General features: G+C 40.9%; 1 protein-coding gene across 1 annotated transcript in view; it reads left to right on the forward strand.

Annotated features, from left to right (window-relative positions):
- The window catches only part of LOC147707973 (amine sulfotransferase-like), a 442169-nt gene that overhangs the window by 206432 nt on the left and 211348 nt on the right, over nt 1-24389 (forward strand). Inside the window, exon 5 of the mRNA XM_086926784.1 lies at nt 4953-5047. Within this exon, the coding sequence (XP_086782910.1) occupies nt 4953-5047 (95 nt within the window). The remainder of the gene's footprint in view (nt 1-4952; nt 5048-24389) is intronic.

The raw sequence follows: 24389 nt of genomic DNA on the forward strand, positions 1-24389 counted from the left end.
GCCTGCACCGCAACCTAAGGGCACCCAACGTTGCACCGCTGCACTTCGCACAGCAGCCCTGACATCTGCCGATGCTGACGCTCCCAATTTCAACTGTGAGAAGTTCGATCTGCAACACGTGTGACTTCAAGGGCCCAACGACTCCTGCATCGACCTCCGGAACCACGCCTGCGGATGCCCTTCTTTCAGAGCTCAACAAGAGGTAGCTGATGCCCTGCCTATCTAAAGGTACTGTTTTGCAGGTCTTCCCGACAATGTAGCTGGCCCGAGACGCTGTGGTCAGCCAGAAACTCTTTGGATTTGCTGTTCATGACACCGTGATAGCCCCAGATGGAGCTCTTGACTTCAAGGACCTTTATTTTCAGTGTTTTCACTGTTACTTTTACTGTTGGTTATGTGCAAATGCTTTACACACTGCTTCTAAGATAAGCCTGACTGCTTTTGCCAAGCTACCAGGGGTTATTTTAGGAGTGTAACTCCCTTATCCTGACTCGAAGGAAGGGTCCCTACTTGGACAAAGGTGCAAACCCTTGCCAACTACAGACCCCCATTTCTAACAGTGCTGTTCTGCAAACTGATCATTTTAACATCCACACTGAGAGAGAGAGGCAGACACCCTTCTGGATGACACACCTGAACAGTAAGGAGAAATGGAAACAGCTAGTTTTAAAACTGAAAGGATACAGATAGGCAAAAAAGGGTAAACATTGTTTGCAATGCATGTGATACATCGCATGCCATTACAACGCGGTCCCTCCCCCCCGCCCTGGTAGGGCAATCATCCTTTCCACACTTCCGAAAGGAGCTGAAAACTCTGCTCTTCCGAGAGGCCTATCTATAGTCATGGACCCGGTGACCCGAGACTGTTATCCCGATATTTGCTTTGTCTGGTGCCTTGATGCCCTTGGGCTAAGTTGCGCCCTATAAATTGCCTTTCATTCATTCATTCATTCATTACAATGACTGCGTTGTTACATCGCAAATCATTACAACGCAAGTCATTACAATGCCTTCCCTACTGTTGCACAGACTGGAGTTGGAATAGTAAATTATACTATTCCAAAAACCAGCGCGCCCTCTACAAAAATTTGTTGTAATGTCTTGTTCTGTAATGGTATGCTATGTAACAACACGGTCCTTGTAATCACCGTGTTCTAATTGCATGCGATATATCGCATGCGTTGTAACGTGTCCTATTTTCAAAAAAGGGGTACCGGAACCTGCGTAGCCAGAATGAAAACTAAACAACATCTGCTGCTTTGTCTCGATTCCAAAGAAATATATGAGGGATCAATGGTAAAGGAGGGAAGGAACAGAGTGGATGACAAAGCTAAAGGATGACTAAAAGCATCCACCTTCCAAACCATTGGTATGGGAAAGTGGGAGAAGAATTTAGGCAGTTGGGCATTTAAAGGAGAGGCACACAGGTCAACTAAAGGGACCCATAACCTCTAGCATGATCACCTGAAGATGGATGTTAGGTGTTTGAGAGAATGAAAATATCCTGCTTAATGTGTTCTTCTGTCTGACTCCTGATGTAGAAAGCCTTTAAGGAGAGAAGATTCTATCCAAGCCTCTAACTCTAGGACTACTAGACAGAGAGAACATGATTGAGCTTCTCTGTTTGTATAAGCACAGTCACTGTATTGTCTGTTTGTAGTAGAACATATTGTCCCTTTATTTGATGTTGGCAGTGGCAGAGATCGACATACTGTAACAGAACTTCTGTTTGAAGAGTGCATGTGGGCTGTCAATGACCCATCACATATGAGCTGACCGTGTCTTCAAAGTGGTACCCCATTTAAGGAGCTGACGTCCTGGATCACTGACATAATATCGAATTCACAAATATAGAATTACCAAAATATCGAAGAAAAAATATAGAATGCAAAAATATCGAATTCCTATCTACAAACAGGTAAGTACAAAAATATTGAATCAAAAATATAATTTTAAAAAATATAGTTAGTCAATGTATCGAATTTTCTTAAATGTCTAAAAAGTAATTTAAAATTAATTAAATAATACATATAACATTTACTATTACCACTCGAGTGAGTGCAACAGTAGGGAAAGCGTTGGATAGCGTAGGGTTAAAAATTACTATTCCCACTCCAGAGAGTGCAACAGTAGGGAAAGCGTTGGATAGCGTAGGGGTAAAAATTACTATTCCCACTCCGGAGAGTGAATCAGTAGGGAAAGCTTTGGATAGCATAGGGGTAAAAATTACTAGTCCCACTCCAGAGAGTGCAACAGTAGGAAAAGCAGTGGATAGTGTAGGGGTAAAAATCACTTTTCGATATTAAATTACTTACCTTCAATTCGATATTGTTCACCACTGTATTCTGCCCATTCAATATTTTGGTAATTCTATATTTTGAATTCGATATTTTGTCTTGTTACCGACGTCCTTTGTTATCACCAAATGAAAACCAGCATGAAGAAGAAAACCTCTCATTAAGGATTTTGTGATTAACCAGAGTTCAACTGAGGATGCAGTGAATTTGACACAGTGATTAACAGGTCATAGCTCTAAAGCTCTGCATTCAAAAGATGTAGAATAGAGTGAAGATGTACCCAATGAACTGTAAATAGGCATCCAATCACATTTCCCTGGCCTTTCAAAAAGTCTGGCTCAAGCTTGACTGAGAGACAGTAAAGATGCTAGTGTGGTCCCTAACGTTTTATATAATATCTAGGTCTGTGGAGAAATCGGTTACAATGAAAGTTTTGTTTTGAGATGCTTTGCCTGGCATATTTGCAGATTCAAGAGAAATCCTTGTAGTATCACACAAGAGCAAAGAGCTTCTGTTCCGTTCAAAGATATTTCTGTGGAAGGAGGATTCAGAGATTGATCATTACCATGAATGCTCCTTTCAGAACCAGTACAATTATTCTTGAAATCAGTAGAAAGTTCTCAATAGTTTTCAATGCACTCAATCCCCTTTCAAAGATCACTGACAGTAGCCAAAGAGTAAATTTGTTGTAGTCTTATCTGGTTTGTCCGCAATGTATACAAAGCACATTTTTTCATATTGGCTGTGAGGTAATTCTGCCAACTTCCTTGAAGTGATAGACACATCACTTGCTTGAATTTTAGCCCTGCCCACTTGCTTGAAATTTTACCCCCCTGCCTCCCAGAAGTTCAGGTCTAATTGCTCCCTTGGTGCTAGTCACTAATCAACATGCGGTTGCCTATTGTGGATACCAATTTGCTTTACTTGCAGTTATTTTCATGCAAAATGTCTGCAATCCACTATGAGATGGCTCTACTAATCATTGTGTGTCATGGGCCACGTTTACACTGTGGCGCTTTGAAAGCACGCATGCTTGATCTGTAGGAAATCAGGGCACCAGCACAATGATGTGCTGAATGGATTCTTTGGAGAAGAGGCAATGACTGGATCAGTTTCCAGTGTGATTATGTGCTACGACTAGACCCGTGGCGGACACGAGAGATGTGGGACCGGACACCCTGGACGTCCTGCATTTTGCTAACAGCAAAATCTATATGCAGCATAAAATAGTACCTGTGCACATGATCAGATAACTCACCCCACCAGGGCTAGAGCACATATCAGATGTGCACACATACCCTTCCTGGAAATATTATGCATAGGAACAGGCCACCAAGTCACACAATGAACAGGATTAGTTTGATTTCAACAACCATTGCGGCAAGTCAATAAGGGTCCAAGTACAAAGTTACAAAAATCTAAATGAGTTCAGAAGTGATTAAACGCTAATTACGATGAAAACATTATCCTTGAAATATAACGCTCTGGTGCGCTCACCATGAATTATCCCTTGCCAGAACATCATCAGAAATGTGTTAATCATGGGTTCCTTCAAAATATTCTTCTCCTGATTGTGCCCTAGTTGGTCTAACTAGTTTCCAATTTGAAAACTCGTCCTGCCAATCAGCCTCCTGGTGTTGATCCAACTGATATACCAGACCATTGGGTGTATTACCTGCTTTGAGTTCATACAAGTGGTGAAAACTGTGAACTCCACTCAGTCACTACAAAATATTTTCATTGGAAGCAGAATTTAAGGACCTGAGGGTGTTGGCAAGGTCTGCAAGAAATGAGTTTGAAGAATGATCATTGTGGGAAGGTGTCAGAACCGGCTTGTTGTTGATGTACTATCTGGGCATCAATATTTTTTTATTGAAGGTGCCTTCAATACTAGATGCAACATGGTGTGTCCATAACACTACAGCAGATTTGTGCACTTCCTATTGGCATATCCTGGCCCTTTTCACGTCCATCCTGGAACATGCACATTATCAATTGCATAAGTTCCCTGCTTTTTAGCCTTTTCATTACTTGTGCATACCTTTCCTGGGAGTGTTTTTGACTCTATTTACTTTGATGCAAGCTTCTACACGACTTTACCACCCACATTTAGTGCTATATCTGGGACTTAGCCAACCTTAAAAAGAAAACCACTTTAGCACCTAGAATTAAGTACACTGGCCCTTTGGAGAACACTAGGCATGCCACTTCCTGGAAGTGCCCTCAGTAGATCAAGCCTTTGAGCCTTTAGAAAGTCTACAGTAGAGGAAGCACATGTTGGTCCGTCATATCATGCTGTTCATTGGTCTACTTCATTATACTATTGTACCGTCAGTACCATCATTCTGATTCTTTGTGAAGAAATAAAAGAATGCATGGATTTAAACCTGAACTAAATACAGAATGTTATTATATTTCTGTAGCTATCTGCAACTGAATGTGTGCCCCATACCATATCTATATTTGTTATACTTGGCTTTGTTTGGTGTGATGAGTTGTCTTTGTATTACATGGAGAGACTTTAGTATAGTGAGGCCTTTTGGGATTCCTTCTTAACTTGTTAGTTTTCCGCTGTCAACAATTTGTCTGTTTTTGTGCATTTGGTCATGCTTTGTTTTTCTTATAATTTAATAACGTATCTTCTTTTTCACACAGTGGCCTCTAGCTCCTGGTTTGATCATGTTAAAGGCTGGTATACACACAAGGATGAGTTTAATATACTATTCCTCCAATATGAAGATATGGTGAAGGTTGGTCAACTAATTAATCTTCTAATGAGAGCAATTTGGCAAGTGCATTCTTCGGGCAAAATAAGGTTTTGTCTTAAAGTTTACTGTACAGAATGTGTACTAATGAGTTCTTCGTTTAACATTGTATAAATAAGCCACACTGATGTCACAGTATCTAACATGTTGCAGAATAATTAAAATGTGGAAGATATTTATCTTGTGGGGTTGGTGTGGGACAGTGCATAAAGATGTACATGCTCCAGTTGAACTCCACGATTATCTTTGGAAGAAGTTTCCACACACTCAAGCCAAAGCCCTGCTGCAGTTGCCAAGGAACTGCAATTCCCTGGTGGTGTTTCGGTGATCAGGAGGCCGCTTCAGTCCTGCCAAGCATATTAAGAGTAAGAGTTTCCACTCCACCAGTGGTGTCATGGATGTTCCTCCTTCATAAACACTGTGGCGGCCCCCCTGTCTTTTCCAGCATGGGGAGGCACAACATGTGCCCCCCTTTGTGCATGTGTTCCAGTTCCTGCATGGCACAGACTTCTCAGTCCATGTCATGCAGGAACTGTTTTTGGCATTGCGGGGCCCATTTTTAGAGGCACCGCCATGGGAACATCAAAAACCAGCCTGCCTGACAGAAGGACACTCCTAATCTGTCAGACAGTCTCACCACTGCGGGGCGGGCCCTGCGCCACACAGCCAAAATCATAATCGGACCCTAAGTGCCTTAGAGGTTGGCATTTAGGATACTTCATCACAAAAGTACTGGAGAATGTCATCAGATGTACTTCAAGCGCACTGGGTTATATTGGACTTCTAATACTACAGCTGGGATATCCATCAACTTTATAACAGAGTATTCCATGCACTAAACTCTAAATCAGACCCTAAATAATTAATTGAAATGAATATTTTAGAACCACAAGAAAAGACATAGCCTCCAAGAGCACAAAACAGTGGATAATTTTCCAATGTGAGCATTAGACATACTTGAAAACATAATAAAGAAAAAAGGAGAACGATTAAGCCCACTGTGGAATGTCAATTCAGGGCTTGCATTTACTTTGTCAAAGAATATTCTTTAGTTACTTTGAAACTTCCTCTATGTTCCTTAATTGAGCCAGATGACATTTGTTTCTCTCTTCTGCTGAATATTCTGTAAATCGTATGTGCATCTAGTAAAAAATAAAGGCAGAAACAGACTGAAGGAGAAACTGTGAGCATAAATGTTACAAAAAGTAGTCAAGTAGATAAAAATGTACATTAACATGACCGAATGAGTTGAGGCCAACCCTTTTCAAATAAAAAACATTCATGAGACAGAACCTAGAGCTGCTCGCATCAAATGTTAACAGAGCTTCAAAATGGGGCAAAAGGTGAGCAGGGAACTGACAGTATGGCTTGCTTGAAATACCATACAAATATTGTAACATTTACCTATTAGACACATTTGGGCCAGATGTAGCAGTGTCACAGTGCAAAATGACCATTCAGTGGGATTCACAGACTCCAGTCAAAATCTACAGTCTAAGAGAAAATCAGGCCTCTATCCTAGCATTCAAAACATTAAACTGCGATTTTGATTATAGTGCAGCCTCACCTTTTAAATGGCACGCTGCAAGGACATATTGTGAGCATCATTCAGTGGTCCCCTGGCAACTGTATGCTCACCCCCAATGCCCGTAGCTGTCATTCATAAAGCTTCTACTGTGCAAATGACTGCCACTTGGGTGGTTATAAATAATTATGAAAGATATATAGCAGAAAGAGACAAAAATGGCAGTTCTGCACAGCTACTCTACAAGATTGCTCAGGCACATAGTTTAAACAGCGTGGCCTACAGTCATTTTAGCAGCCAGAAAGTGGAACAATCTAAATGGGTTTAAGGGTAATTAACAAATCGATACCTAGACCATCTGTATCCTTTACTCATTAACCACATCTGGAGAGAGGAAGGTGCTACAATGTCAATTGACAGTATCAGTAAGAGACCATAGGAAGCAAGCAGGTACCTCTTATACAGCACAGAAGATGATACCTTCTAGAGGGTTCTTTTAGAGAGGAAGGGGAGTGGTGATATTGGTGAACTGTGGAAGTGATGGTGGGTCCGGATGGGTTTTCAGCAAGGGAAAAATATTTTCTTTTAGATGCAAACATCTATAGTCAAACAATCTTGTTAACATGGCATTTTTGAAATAGCTTCACAGGCTGACTTTTCAGAGTAAGCCTAAATGCAAGCAGACTGCTAAAATGATCCAACCAAAACAACTGGATGACAGTTCTAAAAGCATCTAATCCTGCTCCTATTTTTTCCAAGAAACCATTTGGCAGTAAGGGAAGGAAACATCAGTAAGTAAAGTTGGATGGGAAAGAACTGCTCCATCTCATTAACAGCATCTCATAGAAGAGAAGCATGGCACCTATTAAGTAATCCCACAAGAAAACATCATAGTTGCAGGAGATGGTAACTTTCTTACAAAGTAAGACACATATGGCCACAGCGTATAGGTCATTCACAATGAATTTAGGAGTAGATGACCCATGGTGGTGAGATAACCTGGTAATTAAATATTTTACTTCTATGTATAGTATATAGGATAGCTATGCAGTTTGAGAGTAGTGAAAGTCTAACTGCAGAAATGCCTCCTTCCCTGTTACAAAAGGAGGACCTACTACTCAAAGTGTGAACTTAGAATTTGATCCTGAAATTGTAAGCAACTTAATTGAAAACCACATCCTGTGCCCCTTTCTGATATGCAGATGCTTTACTTCTGTCTCACTTTGCAAATACTTTATGGTGTGCTTTAGCTTGCAAAGAAGTTGATTGGCATCCTTTTGGATAGGATGGAGCCGTGGCAGAAGGAGTTTCTCTGATAAAACTGTGAATGTATTGATACTTTGGGGCACCATTTGTGGATGAAAGCCATCGGAACATAGGAATGGAGCTCTTCTTTTATGGAGAGTGTTAATGTATGCTAACTCTGTCAGCATAATTCCACGATAATGCCAATTTGATGGTCAAACAAATATTGCTCAACGGATTGGTTCGGCCTCTCAGTTTGTCCATCCATTTGCAGATGATAGCTAGTAGATTGAAATGGATAATTTCCATTTTCTGCATCCATTCTTTCCAAAAAAGAACTGTAAATTGTGTTCATTTATTGTTGGTGCTAGTTTCCATGTAAGTGGAAAATGTGAATACTGAAGATTCATGCTGCTTTATGAGGTAACAACTAAACTCCTCTATACAACTCACAGATGGCAGTACAACATATCTTCAATCTTTATATTTCAATCGTTATGACATTTTCTTAATTAACAAAGCCCATTTAAATAAGTTCATCACCACAAGACACTACACATATCCCGAAAGTTGATCTATGGGTAAAAGCGCAGGTCCCCAGTATGTACCTCAGGTTCTACTAAAAGAGAAGATGATCACAATGTAATCTAGTTCCTCTTTTGTAGGCCAACAACATTGGATCATTATGAATGTCAACACACATTTTCTTGGAGAACAACTGGAATAAGATTTACTTTCTGCAGGACCAGTAGATACTAAGCAGTACATATAGCAGGAGGTAATGTTAAATATCTTGAAATAAGAGAGGGGTCCAACAAAAACAAGAGGATCAAAAAGAAAATACGCACATAAAACAAAACAAATCACATAAACAAAACATCAGATAATAGCATCTGTGAGTCAGACATACTAAAATAAAATAAACAAATATTTGAAAATGTGAACTCACTAGAGATATGCCACTTTAACATGTGAATATTATGTACCAGATATATATCAAACAAATCCAATAATATATTATTTGTCTTTGAGAAAAGTATTTAATTCACATGCAGATGACACATATTTTTTCTCCAATAAGGCTACTTTGTAAAATCCACACTCTTCATAATTAATCTATATATATAAAAACAAATGTCTGTCTGTCTGTCTGTCTGTTTGTCCTTTATGCATTACTACACCATTCATCCGATCGCCATGAAACTTTGGGAAGTTGTTGAGTACACTCCCGCAAAGGTTTCTGGCATATGCATTACTACACCATTCATCCGATCGTAATGAAACTTTGGGAAGTTGTTGAGTACACTCACCTGAAGGTTTCTGGCATATGCATTACTACACCATTCATCTGATCGCCATGAAACTTTGGGAAGCTGTTGAGTACACCCCCGCGAAGGTTTCTGGCATAAAATGTTTTGAAATATCGGCCCCCAGGGCCCTCATAATCTTTTGAATACTGAATTTTTCCATTTACGGAATACCAGGCGAAGCAACAACGTATAAGTCCATCGATACTGTGATGAATCAAGACGAAGTTGTCAATTACCCAACGGAATTCTTGAAAGTACTGGATTTGCCATGTATGCCACAGCACATTTTAAGATTGAAAATTGGCGTGATGATCATTCTTCTCTGAAACATCAATCCACCATGACTTTGCAATGATACAAGACTTTTGGTGAAAAAGATGATGAACAATGTCATTGAAGCTACAATTTTGAATGGGAAACTCAAGGAGGAAGATGTACTGTTGCCACGTATTCCAACTGTGATGAATCAAGACTTAGTTGTCAATTACCCAACGGAATTCTTGAATTCACTGGTTTTGCCTGGTATGCCATCGCACATTTTAACATTGAAAATTGGCATTCCGATCATTCTTCTCCAAAACATCAATCCACCACGACTTTGCAAAGGTACAAGACTTTCAGTGAAAAAGATGATGAACAATGTCATCGAAGCTACAATTTTGAGTGGGAAGTTCAAGGGGTAAGATGTACTGTTGCCACGTATTCCAATGATCCCAACAGATATGCCTTTTGAATTCAAACGTTTACAGTTTCCGGTGCAACTCGCTTTTGCAATGACCATCAACAAAGCACAAGGACAATCGCTGCAAGTGTGTGCAATAGATTTGGAGAATCCGTGCTTCTCACATGGACAACTGTATGTGGCCAGCTCACACGAAGAAAAACCTTCTGATTTATTTGTGTACGCACCAGACGGAAAAACTAAAAATATCGTGTATCCACAAGCAATCGAATAAATAAATAGAATTAAAACAACACTTTGAAATGTTTTCCATATTAAAATTGATACGTTTCAATAAAAATGACACAATGTGAATTGAATGTTATCATAACGAGTTTCCTTGAATTTCCTTTCTTATGAGATCGCAGCAATGCGCGACGGGTAAGCTAGTATGCATATGCAATAGACATAATCATTAAAAGTATCTCCTCGATTAAAAATGTGGCTGCTAATATGCTAATTCTACTGCAGTAGGGAGTTTCTTGAATGAAATGAAATGTCCCATTCGAGTGAAGTAATCCACAACTGCCAGCAAAGTTGTACAACCACTTAATGGAGGTAATTCTACAATTTATTAGAAATCAAGCTTTAGGGTTGCATTGGAGAAGAAAGATGATGCAGAGCCCCTGCTTCTGTCATATGCGATGATTTGACATGAACACATATTATGCACTTCTGGATAAACTCATCTATTAAGGTCTTGAGACATGGCCATGAAAAAATCCCAGATGATCAAATCCATCATCCTAGTAGGTCCCAGGTGTCCAGCTGCAGGAAAATCCCAACATGACACTGTTTTATAACAGTTTGTTTAATCTAGAAAGGAAGGCATAACGCTCCTCCTCGAGAAGTTCGCAGAGTATACATTGCTGAGTCTTAAGGCCTGATTCACAGAGGTAATTTACATTTTTGTGTAAGTTTAAACTTATGAGTAAGTTTGCTAATTTTCGGTTTTCGAAAAATACACTTTTGTAGTAACTTAATATTAAAATTAAATACTTTATAATAAAATAATACCTTATAAAGTAAAAAATAAATAATAAATATGGAAAATATGCTAAATATTTACTCTTTTTATAAATTGTTGGCATTAATTTATATTTAGTTATAGTTTTAACTATTTTAAATAATTGTATTCCATTTAACATTGTTCCAGGGGGGTTCTATTTTCAGTCCCTATGAGAGGGTGTTAGGGGACGAGTGGTTGGCCATGTATAGTGCTGGGCTTACTACAAAAATATTAGTGCATTTGTAAATGCAGACTTTATAGTCTTTAAAGGCAACCTCCTGTTCATCAATGGAACAGAAAGACAAGCCTTTCCTTGTCAGCTGGATGATGAGCTGATCACAGAAAGAAGTTGTGTATTAACTGACGATATAAATTAGAAAACATATTTGACCGTGTATCTCCTTGACAGATTTAGTGATTGGCCATTCTAGGACTACTTTCAGTGTGAAGAGCTTTATACTAATTCCTTGTGTAAAGTTCTAAAAGTCCAAGAAGGTGTTGCTGAAGACTTCATACAAATATTTTTAGCTTCGTGGTTTGATTCACAAACTGCACTTTGTAGTCCATTTTTAGTATTTGAACAGTACTACAAAACATACTACAAACGTACTATAAAGTGCTATTCACAAATTGCACTTTTGTAGTAACTTGCACTTTTAAGTAGGTTTACTACTTGTTGGTATTACCAAACTGCACTTTTTTAGTAACATACTTTTGTAATACCTTACACTTTTGTGGTATGTCCATACCTCCTTCATTTGTTATTCGAGGCTTCTTGCAGTAGAAGTGGTTGGTATTGTGTAGTACTGGACTTTGTACAAAAGTGTATGTTACTAGATGCATGTAAGTCACTGCAAAAGTGCAGTTTGTGAAAGTCAAAAAGTAGTAAACGTATTCAAAAGTGTAACCATACTCAAAAGCACAAGTTACCTATGAGAATCAGGCACTAAGTGTAAAAGGAATGTTTTTTCAGTCCAGTTAGCATTTCTCTAACAGGAATGCAACACTGTTCTAAAGTGTTCAAGTATATCAATATGCCATCCAAGCAGACCACCACATATCCATCCAAGAGAACAATGAAGAACTCATTAACAAAATGTTGGAAAGCACTAGAGCATTTTAAAGACAGAAGGGCATCAATAGATACTTGAAATCACTGTAGCTAGTATTGATGGCCATTTTCCATTTAGTACCCTCACATAGTTTCATCTGGCTGTACACACTTCAAAGATCACATTAATGAAGATATTTGCTGCCTTGTCCTAATCTAAGATGACCAAAATGAGCATAAGATGATAATGGTTCTGAGTGGTAATTGCACTCTGCTATCGATAATCAATAGAGGATGAATATTCTCTATTTGCCTTGGCCACGAAGAAGATAGGAGCTCTAATTGGTGGTTGGATGTCTGATAAAATCTTCTTTCAACATTAATGGATATATTTTTCTGTGTGGAAGGGGTCTCCCTTGACATTAAATCTATCATGCAATCACAACGCCTGTGAGGAGGTAGTATTAAAGTTCCAATCTTGCCAAACTCATCTAGGAACTCTCTAAAGGGTAGAGGTATAAAAGGATTCTCATTTACAGCTCTTTCGGCTATTGCAGGAGAAGATTTCTGGGGAGCAAAGCGGGATAACGGCTGGGTCTTTTCTCTGGTCAAACTCTGGAAACAATCTTCAGTACATTGGATAGATGAAAATGTCATAGTCTGAGTTTCCTAATCTGTACAAGAAGGGTGCTGCCTTAAAGATCTTTTCCCAGGCAAATAGGAAAATGCAGATGCATCAATGAGATTAATATCACCAGTCTGGATGATGTTTCTTAAGAAACTACTTCAGATGGTAAGAATGTTGTGCTGATTCCTCAGTTTCCTCAGTGTAGGAAATGATCGTTTGTATGCCCCCATCCCCCAGATTTTTGGCCTAATAACTTTGCTGTCATTATAGCTCTGTGCACTTCCTCCTGCTAACCAGTGGTTTCTGTAATCCACCTTTCAACACGGTAAACTTATTTTATTACTAACCCACACATTTAACTTGCCTGTAAGTCTCTAACATATGGTGTAGGATGTACACTCAGGATTACGGAAGTTAAATGCAATTTGTGGACTATAGCACCTATTATGCCATCCACAAGAGGCAAACATGACTACAGACCTACCCTATGTAGTCTGACTGCTGCAGTGTAAGACCTGGAGCTGGACCCTGCTTATGGCCTCTGTAATAGTGAGATTGGCCCCCGAGTGCTGTTCCCGAGGTCCTTGGATTCTTGCCTTTGTCTAATTTAACATCTTCTACCACCCCTCAAAACCTATTTCTTTAAAACTTTTTGAGACCAGATCCAAACCTTTGGAGGACCGGGACTACCACCCCTCCCCACAGCCGATCTGCTGAAGGGTCCACTTTGCCGGGCTAAGGAAACTGTTTTCTCCTGCTTGGAGCCATTTCCTCAGCGGCAAATCTGATTCAGCGGTAAAACCTAAGACAGGCCCAGACGTGGGTCTCGTGCTCACTGTGCCACTGGAACCAAGCTAGATCCAACTGAAGGATCCCAATCAGGGCAAAAACTGTCTTGGTTGCTTGTGTTCCAGTTCAGAGGACCTGGTTTGGGAGTTCTTCTTGGAGCAGGGACAAGACCGATTTACATGTGGCTGTGTCTAAACTGAGGTGGCATGATGGGCAAAAACAATGGTCTGGAGTGTGACCTGAGAGATTGCCAGTGGCTGAGATTGAATCAAGCATTGCATCCATCAACTTGTTTTTGTTGCATTTTTCTACCATTGGCGCATTGTGCTTTTTGGAACAAGTTTCCCTTACATTTAAAAATCATATCTATTGTTCCCCTTCATACTTTTTTGTAATTTTGGTGTAATTTTATTGATTACATTTTACTCCCTTATTCTAATTCTGTTTTTCATTATTATTGCTTGTATTAATTGCTATTATAAAATAAATAGCTGCAGTGCCTTTAGTTAGGCCTGCCTCATCTGTGCCAGGGTGTTTGAGCTCCTGTTAATTAAGTGACTTTTAGAGTTCACTCTAAAAAGAGTTGTGATTATACTTTAAAGAAGGTAGTCACCCAACCCAAATATTAAGGCAGTTTCTTACAGTCTTACAACACCACAAACCAAACCAGTCAGGAGGTGTAGAACTATTGGAAGGATGGCTAAAGGGGGACCTAACGAGAGGGAACCAAGATGGACTAAAGCAACAAATGGGAAGAATGGACAGTTTTGTGAACAGGTACGAAACAGAGACCCACAGCAACTCACCTATTGACTCTGACCATTACACTCAGGAAATGTATCAATAGCCAGAAAGTGAGTCGATCTGTAAATTAGTTAGATATTGTACTACTGTTCAAATCTCCTTAGTTCCCTCTGTCTTATTCTTCATAATCTCCAACTCCCCCACTTTGCCTAATGTTTGAACACTCGTTATGCAAAGTACGATTTCCGACACCTGTTTTTGTTTCATAGGGCATTACTTCCAAAATATATCTCATTTTGCTTTCTTAACTGACCTTCTTCAGAAATTTCTAACTTGGTATTTGTAAAAATGTTGCTGAGTAATTACACAATTATTTCTGCAGCTTAAAACAATAACAAACAGGGGAGGTAGTAGCGCATCTCTTGTCTTTGCACTAGCATGTGTTGAGCAGTCTACCTTTGTGCAATTCCTGTAAGGTCAGCATTTCCCTCTTCGCCAAGAAGAGTGTACCATACCATGACCTGCATGGAGTGTTAGTGTGGTAGGATGGATTGATGCATGGAGGAGAAGAAGGATGTCAAATAAGAGTTCCCCTTTGCATGCTTTAATTGATGTAATTCACTGATCTCTTCTCCTTCCTCAAGAACATGTTAGACACAGCCACTCCCCACCTTCCCCCTCTCAACTACCCTCTGACTTCTCTTCATCTGAAAACCTCATTTCTCCCACCCTCCCTTACCCCTCTTCCCATTTCTCTCCCCTGGCGGCCACTCATTTATCCATGTGCACCACTGTAGTCCAGCACCGCCCTCCTCCAGCGATAATGCTGGTACTCCCTCATGACAACAACAATCCGACATATCTATTTCAAATTTTTCTATAGACCCATACTCTTAAACTCCCATCAACAGGTTCACTATATCTACCACCCCCTCCCAACCATCCATTGCCAAGACTACAATTGTGAACCCTACCGACTTGCTCCCCCCACTGCCCTGACTCAGCTAGTTATCTACACTGCAGTGCTTCCCACAGTCAGGAGACTCTTGGGAGGTGCTATACTGACTCCACGCTTCACACTATAATATCTCAACTGTAGCTGAAGAGAGCTGGCATCCTTAAAATAGCTAACATCACCTTCATTTTAAACACAAGTAGACCTTACATACAATTCACCCCCTGACTAACTATACTTTAACTCACAAATGCCACTGCTTCCAACTCTGCCAACACCTGGGCCACACTTCCTTGCTGGAGATGTATACAAAATCATAATCACTCTTCCTGACCCAATTGGCTAATCAAACAGTTATCAAATGACAATATTCTCCGACTCCTAGACACTTATAACCATGCTCCGGCTGTCCACACTAAACTCTAAACTTCTACATAAATTAAGACTATTATCACTCCCCCTCCCAGGACATCCTACCTCAGCACTAGGTATATAAATAAAACACTTTCCTATCTCTTATACATCTACATATACCTCAGAAACATTCCTTAAAAATGCTTGCTACTCAGCTGTTGTTCTGCTGCGAAACATAGCTGATCTTATACTTAACTTTGACCTTGATATTCTTATACTTAATTAAACTAGGCTTAACGAATTTTCATCCCCAATTCTTGAAATACTAGCTTCCCCTAGACATGATATTATCGGACTAGATCATTCAGACCATTCAGCAGGTGGCCTAGCCTGTATATACAGGGTCACGTTATCTATGAAACAATCACAATCTCTGTCACAGCCATCCTGTGAATACCTTAGGATCACCATCACCACCAAAGACAACTCAACTTGCTCTCTTCACACATTTACCACCCTTCAGAGATAAACACAGATTCATTGCACAGATCATAGAAATTTTCTCCTCTGATAATGATGAAATAACAACCAGATTTTTCTTGGGGACTTCAAATCCTTAGAAATTCACTGACAAAACCAACGGTTACAGACTTATAGCTTAATCAGATTTCCCTTGTATAAAAGCAGGGAAATTCAACAGTTATAGTTACACGAGCTAAGTATAACTTACACCCCAGCAGTGGACTGCTTATGACTTCAGATATTACATCACCTCAAGACATGGTCAGTGGCATCACTGTTGCCATGTCAAATGACATCATTGAGTATATGTGAATACATGAGAGACGCACTGCTCCAGCCGGCAGATATTCGCACATTCTTTTATTTCAGGAACAGGAATTTTGATTCCGGTTATTTACATCCTCCTGCCTGACGTGTTTCAGAGATTCACACTCTTTCTTCAGAGGCAATTTGAAGGCACACAATGTTTTTGGCTCCTACAGCGTTTTCACATTTTATAGGCCTTTGGTGTGCCTTACTTGATATATTGATAAATATATATATATATATATATATATATATATATATATATATATATATATATATATATATATATATATATTACCTACTGGCGGTCGCCAGTAGGTATATATAGTTAGGATTTTTTCTCTATGGGATTTTTGAAAATTCTATGTCTAATAACTTTGGCGTTTGTGGACGGAATTGGCTGAAATTTTCAGGAAAATGGAACATTTTGTTTCTGAGCAGCCCCTGACAATTTGGGGGGGTTTCATCAAGGGGGGGCCGAGAAAAAAGGGGGGTCCCAAAACGCATTTTTCCCATGTTAATTTCCATAGGGCGGTTGGCCTCACTTTTAGCTCGAACGGCTGAATGGATTTGCACGAAACTTGGCAAAATTGTAGGGACTGTTAGCCCGATGTGCCTTTGCTAGGTCTCAATATATGTGCTCCAGTGGATTTTGAGTAATTTAGGTTCAAAAAAAGATATATATCTGGGCGGAGCCTAACCACACATCTGATCTGATTGGCTGTCAGCACTTCATCCAAGAAGTGTTGGCAGCCATCTTGGGACCAATATACATGATAGCACCTCATTAAAAAGCATTGTAGTTAATAGAGGGTTTTAGGACTTTAGTTACATTATAAATCATTTGTTGATGGTACCATACTCGTTTTAGGAATTGTGGTGGGTTCTAAGGTGATTTTACCATGTGAAAAAACCTTCTGCTGTGATATCATAAATATTGTTTGAAAGAAAACTAATATCTCATGATTTTCCCACAGTGGTTTGGAAGGGGATCTATAAGCTAAACTGAAAGCATATTTTCTGTAAATTCACATTATCTTTCTCAGTCATGTGAAAATGAAGTCTGACATTCTCAGTAAAACATGTACATCCAACAAGGACAGAGACTGTCAGTTGATTCCTTTGTGTTCTACTGCAGCCTCCTAGAGTGTTCTAAAGAACAACTAGAGCGCTAACAGTCCTACTTATTACAAAGGTATGGCACACCTGAAGCCATCTTGATTGGAATAAAGTGGTAACTCTTAAAACATTTAATTTATAAAGAAACAACATGAGGGGTATATTTTGCCATAGAAAGTATGATTAGTGCTGCAGAATGAAAAATTAGGGCACATTTTGAGTGACTTCTCAAATCCTTTTCTATTTCATTAAAACATTCTGACATGCAGTCTCCCAAAATGGCCACCAGAGACAAAAGAGCCCAAATGTAGCCCAAATATCACCCAGATGTAGCCCAAGTATAGCCCAATGACAGAATGTCCCAGAGTGTTCTAAAGAACAACTAGAGCGCTAACAGTCCTACTTATTACAAAGGTATAGCACACCTGGAGCCATCGTGATGGGAATAAAGTGGTAACTCTTAAAACATTTAATTTAAAAAGGAACAAAATGAGGGGGCATATTATGCCATAGAAGGTATTATTAGTGCTGCAGAAAGAAAAATTAGGGCACATTTTGAGTGACTTTTCAAATCCTCTTCTATTTCATTAAAAAATTCTGACATGCAGTCTCCCAAAATGGCCACCAGAGACAAAAGAGCCCAAATGTAGCCCAAATATCACCCAGATGTAGCCCAAGTATAGCCCAATGACAGAATGTCCCAGAGTGTTCTAAAGAACAACTAGAGCGCTAACAGTCCTACTTATTACAAAGGTATGGCACACCTGAAGCCATCTTGATTGGAATAAAGTGGTAACTCTTAAAACATTTAATTTAAAAAGGAACAAAATGAGGGGGTATATTTTGCCATATGAATTATGATTAGTGCTGCAGAAAGAAAAATTAGGGCACATTTTGAGTGACTTCTCAAACCCTCTTCAATTTCATTAAAAAATTCTGACATACAGTCTCCCAAGATGGCCACCAGAGACAAAAGAGCCTAAATGTAGCCCAAATATCACCCAGATGTACCCCAAGTATAGCCCAATGACAGAATGTCCCAGAGTGTTCTAAAGAACAACTAGAGCGCTAACAGTCTTACTTATGACAAAAGTATGGCACACCAGAAGCCATCTTGATTGGAATGAAGTGGTAAGTCTGAAAACACTCAATTTAAAAAGGAACAACATGAGGGGGTTAATTTTGCCATAGAAAGTATGATTAGTGCTTCAGAAAGAAAAATTAGGGATCATTTTGAGTGACTTCTCAAATCCTCTTCTATTTCATTAAAAAAATTCTGACATGCAGACTGAAACATGCACTTTGAATACCAGCAGCAGACGTCCCTGTTGAGCAGTAGCTTTACTACAGTGATCTAATGTGCAACTAGAGTGCTAACATTCAGAATTTATGGCAAATGTGTGACACATCTGAATGCCTTCTTGATGGAACCGAAGTAAACAAGCATTGAAAATGCAATAGATCTCGCCCTCGTTTAAGTTAAAGCCATTCTGTTTGTAATGAGGTGGCTTTTTAGCTTTGCTTTTATTAGTGTTTTTTCAACTTTCATGTAAATAACATGCATCTGTATGCATATAAGTATATGTATGCATGCATTTATGTTTGTATTTATATAGATATACAGATGATATATGTTTATATATGTATGTATATATATATATTCACTGAAAAAACCATAGGCTATAGACCATATATAGTTAGGAATTAGCATTTACAAAACCTTGAAAATTCACTGAAAAAACCATAGGTTATAGACCATATATAGTTAGGAATTAGCATTTGTAAAACCTTGAAAATTCACTGAAAAAACCATAGGTTATAGACCATATATAGTTAGGAATTCGCATTTACAAAACCTTATTTGAAATTCATTGAAACCATTGAAATTCCATATATAGTTAGTTGCACTAACTATATATAGCGCACCCGCAATCCACTGCTGATGATGTCACATATTACATCATTCATGACATGGTCAGTGACATCACTGATGACATCACTGATGACATCTCAAATGACATCACTGATGACATCACTGATGACAACATCCAGTGACTGTATGTTTCTGTAAAGTTAAAATATGTCTTACATATTGAAGAATGAGTGGATGTATAAGTGTCTGGATGAAGGATTTAGTAGGTTCATGACTGACTGTATGAGTGAGTGATTAAATGTGTCTCACTGAGTGCATGGGTTAGTGACTAAACTGTCTTAATTTGTGCATCATTATGTCTGTTGTTCTGTAAACTGTTGCATGTGTTGATAAGTAGCTATATGAGTAACTATATGGGTTATTGATTGGTTGCCCAAGTATTTGTATGGGAGACTGAGTGTGTGTGTGGGTGGCTGGGAGGTGTATGACTCTGTGCATAGATGTGTGAGCAGTTGGTTCACTAGATGTATGGTTTCAAAAGTGCATGTGGAAACAGCTGTATGGGCGGTTGACTGTGTGCATGAGTGTATTGGTGAGTGAATGGATATCTCAGTGCTACATGTCAAAGTAAGTACATATGTAAAACACAGTACATGTGAGAGTTGACATATATAAATAACTGTGCATAAGAGCCAGTGAATGTGTGAGTGGCTGTATGGATCATTGTGAACTTGTATCAGGGATTGTATAAGAGAGTAAATATGTGTTAGTATATGTTTGAATAAGTAAGGTGTGTATAACTGTATAGTTGAGGAAATGGAGGTGTGATTGATTCTTTGCATGACTGACTAGGTGTGTGAGTAACTCCATGGATGAGAGACAGTCTGTGAGTGTCTGTTTAAACTGATTGTATCTAAGGTTATATTAGAGTCTGAAGAGGTTCATCGTATTATCACATGAATGATATCATCAGTGATGTCATCAGTGATGTCGTTTGAGATGTCATCAGTGATGTCATTTGAGATGTCATCAGTGATGTCATCAGTGATGTCACTGACCATGTCATGAATGATGTAATATGTGACATCATCAGCAGTGGATTGCGGGTGCGCGATATATAGTTAGTGCAACTAACTATATATGGAATTTCAATGGTTTTGTGTGAGTAAAATAAGGTTTTGTAAATGCGAATTCCTAACTATATATGGTCTATAACCTATGGTTTTTTCAGTGAATTTTATATATATATATATATATATATATATATATATATATATATATATATATATATATTACCTACTGGCGGTCGCCAGTAGGTATATATAGTTAGGATTTTTTCTCTTTGGAACTTTTGAAAATTCTATGTCTAATAACTTTGGCGTTTGTTGACGGAATCGACTGACATTTTCAGGAAAATGGCACATTTTGTTTCCGATCAGCCCCTGAAAATTTGGGGGGGTTTCGTCAAGGGGGGGCCAGGAAAAAAGGGGGGTCCCAAAACACGTTTTTCCCATTCATTTTTCCATAGGGCGTTTGGCCTCACTTTTAGCTCGAACGGCTGAATGGATTTACACGAAACTTGGCAAAATTGTAGGGACTGTTGGCCCGATGTGCCTTTGCTGGGTCTCAATATATGTGCTCCAGTGGATTTTGAGAAATTAACATTTAAAAAAACAGATATATCTGTGACAGCGTCCTGGATAGCGCTCCAGTTCGCGTACTTTTCGCGTAACGGAGCTTTGCGAAGCGAAGCTGATTGGCTCTCCGGTGTCTGTCAACATTCTAAACAGTCCGGAGCGGCCGCCATCTTGTCTCTCGGTAGGATCGAGAGACAAGAGGAGGAGAAAAACGAAGGGGGAATTTATTGAAAGGGGGCAAGGTAGACCCTTCTTGACCCCCTAGTAATGATGTTGGGGTTATTAAAGGGTCCCGTGGGGCAAATAAAAAAATATTGATTTTTTTGTGGTAGAAGCGCTTTCCGGTTCGCGAACCGGGTAGTGAACCGGGACGCGAAACGGGAATTCGCCATTTTGTGTTTAGATTTAATTAAATTACAAGATGGGGAAAAAACAATGTGAGAAATGGGTATAAGGGGGTACGGGAGACGTATCCTGACCCCCTATGTTTTCTGAGGGTGGCTGAGGAGGCTCATATATGTTGATACTTGTCTTCCAGCGGCTGCGCGTGAGCGTTTTTTTTTTTTTTTTTGCTGCGTGACGTCTGTTAACGTTCGATTCGAAGGAAATCAGGAAGTGTTGACCGCCATTTTGACACTGCGAGTAAATATATTGTTAAAAATAATTGTTATAAATTAATCCGTATTGATAAACATTGTCTGCGCCATCTTGCTTTTTTTCCAATGCCACACTTTTGTCGTGCACGGCAGCCATTTTAGATGCCTTGACCAGACCCACTCTCTGCACGCCGCCGATCGTGACGTCTGTTAACGTTCAATTAGAAGGAAATCAGGAAGTGTTGACCGCCATTTTGTCACTGCAAGTAAATATATTGTTAAAAATAATTGTTATAAATTAATTCGTATTGATAAACATTGTCTGCGCCATCTTGCTTTTTTTCCAATGTCACACTTTTGTCGTGCACGGCAGCCATTTTAGATGCCTTGACCAGACCCACTCTCTGCACGCCGCCGATCCTCAGCATGGCTCCCCACCCTCGCAAGCATCTCCCCCACGCACTGGTCACCCCCGCTCTCTGTCTTATGCATGGGCCATAAACCTCCCCCATCTGCGCTGCTCTTCCCTGAGAATCACACCCTGTGCCCGCCCGACACCACCCTTTCACCCTATTCACTACCGCACCCTCTGACATTCCTCTTCCTTTGTGTCTGATTGTCCAGGCCGGTCCCAGGCTATCACATAGCCCTGCGGATGTAGTTTATGGCCTCAACTGTAAAGAATCACCCCTCTTCAAAGGAGTTACAGTAGATCAAGGCCCCCACCCGATGAGATCCGTCACACCACACGCGTTCCTACTATCTGATAACCATCCTGTATTGTGATTGGGGAGGGGATTCTCACTGTGAGGGTGTGTGGGACCGAGCCTGAAGCGGAAGATTCCAGGGATGCCTTTTTGTACATCAAAGTCTTCACAATTATGTGTCACATTAAAAATATATAGCACTCCAACAAAGTAGTAGGATTATAACACTTTAATAACTTATAAATATATACATCGCAACAAAAACAGTAAACACCTTAAATTTTTTTTTATTAAAACAGAAGCAACAATGGTCAGTAGCGGTCTGTTGTGCGAATAGTCCCAAGGCAGCACAACGTGCTGAGTTCTGGACGGCACCCAGGTGATGTCACCTGGGTGCCGCACTGGTTTTGGTATCCTAAAATGCTGCTCTGAAAAACGGCGTGGGGCGCCCCGGGGGGGGGGGGGGTGTTTGGGGAGGCGGCGTGAACGGGCCTCCCCAGGTGGAGGCTCGTCTGTTGTAGTGGGGCGTCCCTTTAGCGTTTCACTTGCTATTCAGCGGTTTTCCACCCGCTTTTGCTGCACTGTGCCTCGTCAGTAGCGGTCTGTTGTGCGAATATTCCCAAGGCAGCAGAACGCGCTGAGATCTGGACGGCACCCAGGTGATGTCCAGTAAGTTGCCGCACTGGTTTTGGTATCCTACAATGCTGCTCCGAAAAACGGCGTGGGGCGCGCCGGGGTGAGGGGGGGGGGGAGGCGGCGTGAATGGGCCTCCCCAGGTGGAGGCTCGTCTGCTGTAGTGGGGCGCCCCTTTACCGTTTCAGTTGCCATTCCGCCCGCTTTTGCTACACTGTGCCTCTTCCGCCATTCAGCTGTTTACCGCCCGCTCTTGCGGCTACAGCGTCTCGCTCACCATCTAGTTGAGTTGCTCCCACTCTTGCGGTGCAACAATAGGCGGCTGTCACAGGACTCTTACAATGGCGGCTGGCTCTTTGGATTTGGGCCTGGTCCACTAAAATGGCCCTGGGACACCTTGGAACTCGGACGCTTGTCTGCTAGGGCTTGGGCTCCATTCTCTAAAGCGTCCCCTCAGCCTTGAAGATTCTACAAAAGTCTTGGGGGCCCCCGACTCCCGCAGGCTTCCGGTGGGGAGCGGCTGCCATGATTGCTTGCGGAATGGCCACGACGGAGCTACGAGATGGTGGTGCTCTCATGCTGACACCAGCTTCAGTCTGAAACATCCAGAAACACTGTAGACTATCAATTCGATGAGTTCCGGTGGAGCCCCAACGTGACCCGGTAGGGAAGAACTTGCCCTCCCCTTTTTTGAGTGATGGTTCTTGTTGCCTGTCCCCTCTGTTGTCATCTAACGGAACCTTTTTTGATTGCCGAGTGAGAAAAAAAAAGGTGGGTCTTTCATCGTTTGGGAAAAAAAAATTTAATCCAATGAAAAGTGTTATTTTTAGGTCATATGATCAAGCCTTCCATCATTAGGAAACCAAAAGTAAAATTAACCAATGAAAAGTTTTATAAACAAGTCACATGACCTGTTATGCGGCTTTGGGTTATAAAAAGCATACAAAACCTGTTGGCCCATGAGGCGGCGTCAGTAGCGGACCAATGTGCGAATAGGCCGAAGGCAGCACAACGCGCCGAGATCCGGATGGCACCGAGGTGGTGTCCAGCAAGTTGCACTGGTGTGGCCATCCAACAATGCTGCGCTGAAAGACGGCGTGGGGTGCCCGGGGGGAGGCGGCGCGAACGGCCTTCTTCTGCCTCCCCAGGTGGAGGCACCTCATGTGCAGTGCAGCGCCCCTTAGCGTTTCACTCGCCTTCCAGCCGAGTTGCGCCCGCACTTGCTGCTACAGTAGGCCAAAGGCATCACAACGCGCCGAGATCCGGATAGCACCGAGGTGGTGTCCAGCAAGTTGTCGCACTGGTGTGGCCATCCTACAATGCTGCGCGGAAAGACGGCGTGTCCAGCTGAGTTGTGGTCACTCTTGCTGCTACAGTATGCCGAAGGCAGCACAACGGGACGAGATCCGGATGGCACCGAGGTGGTGTCCAGCAAGTTGCCGCACTGGTGTGGCCATCCTACAATGCTGCGCCGAAAGACGGCGTGTCCAGCTGAGTTGCGGTCACTCTTGCTGCTACAGTACGCCGAAGGCAGCACAACGCAACTAGATCCGGATGGCACCGAGGTGGTGTCCAGCAAGTTGCCGCACTGGTGTGGCCATCC

Source organism: Lissotriton vulgaris, chromosome 6 (assembly GCF_964263255.1).
Source record: "Lissotriton vulgaris chromosome 6, aLisVul1.2, whole genome shotgun sequence".
NCBI classification, from domain to species: domain Eukaryota; kingdom Metazoa; phylum Chordata; class Amphibia; order Caudata; family Salamandridae; genus Lissotriton; species Lissotriton vulgaris.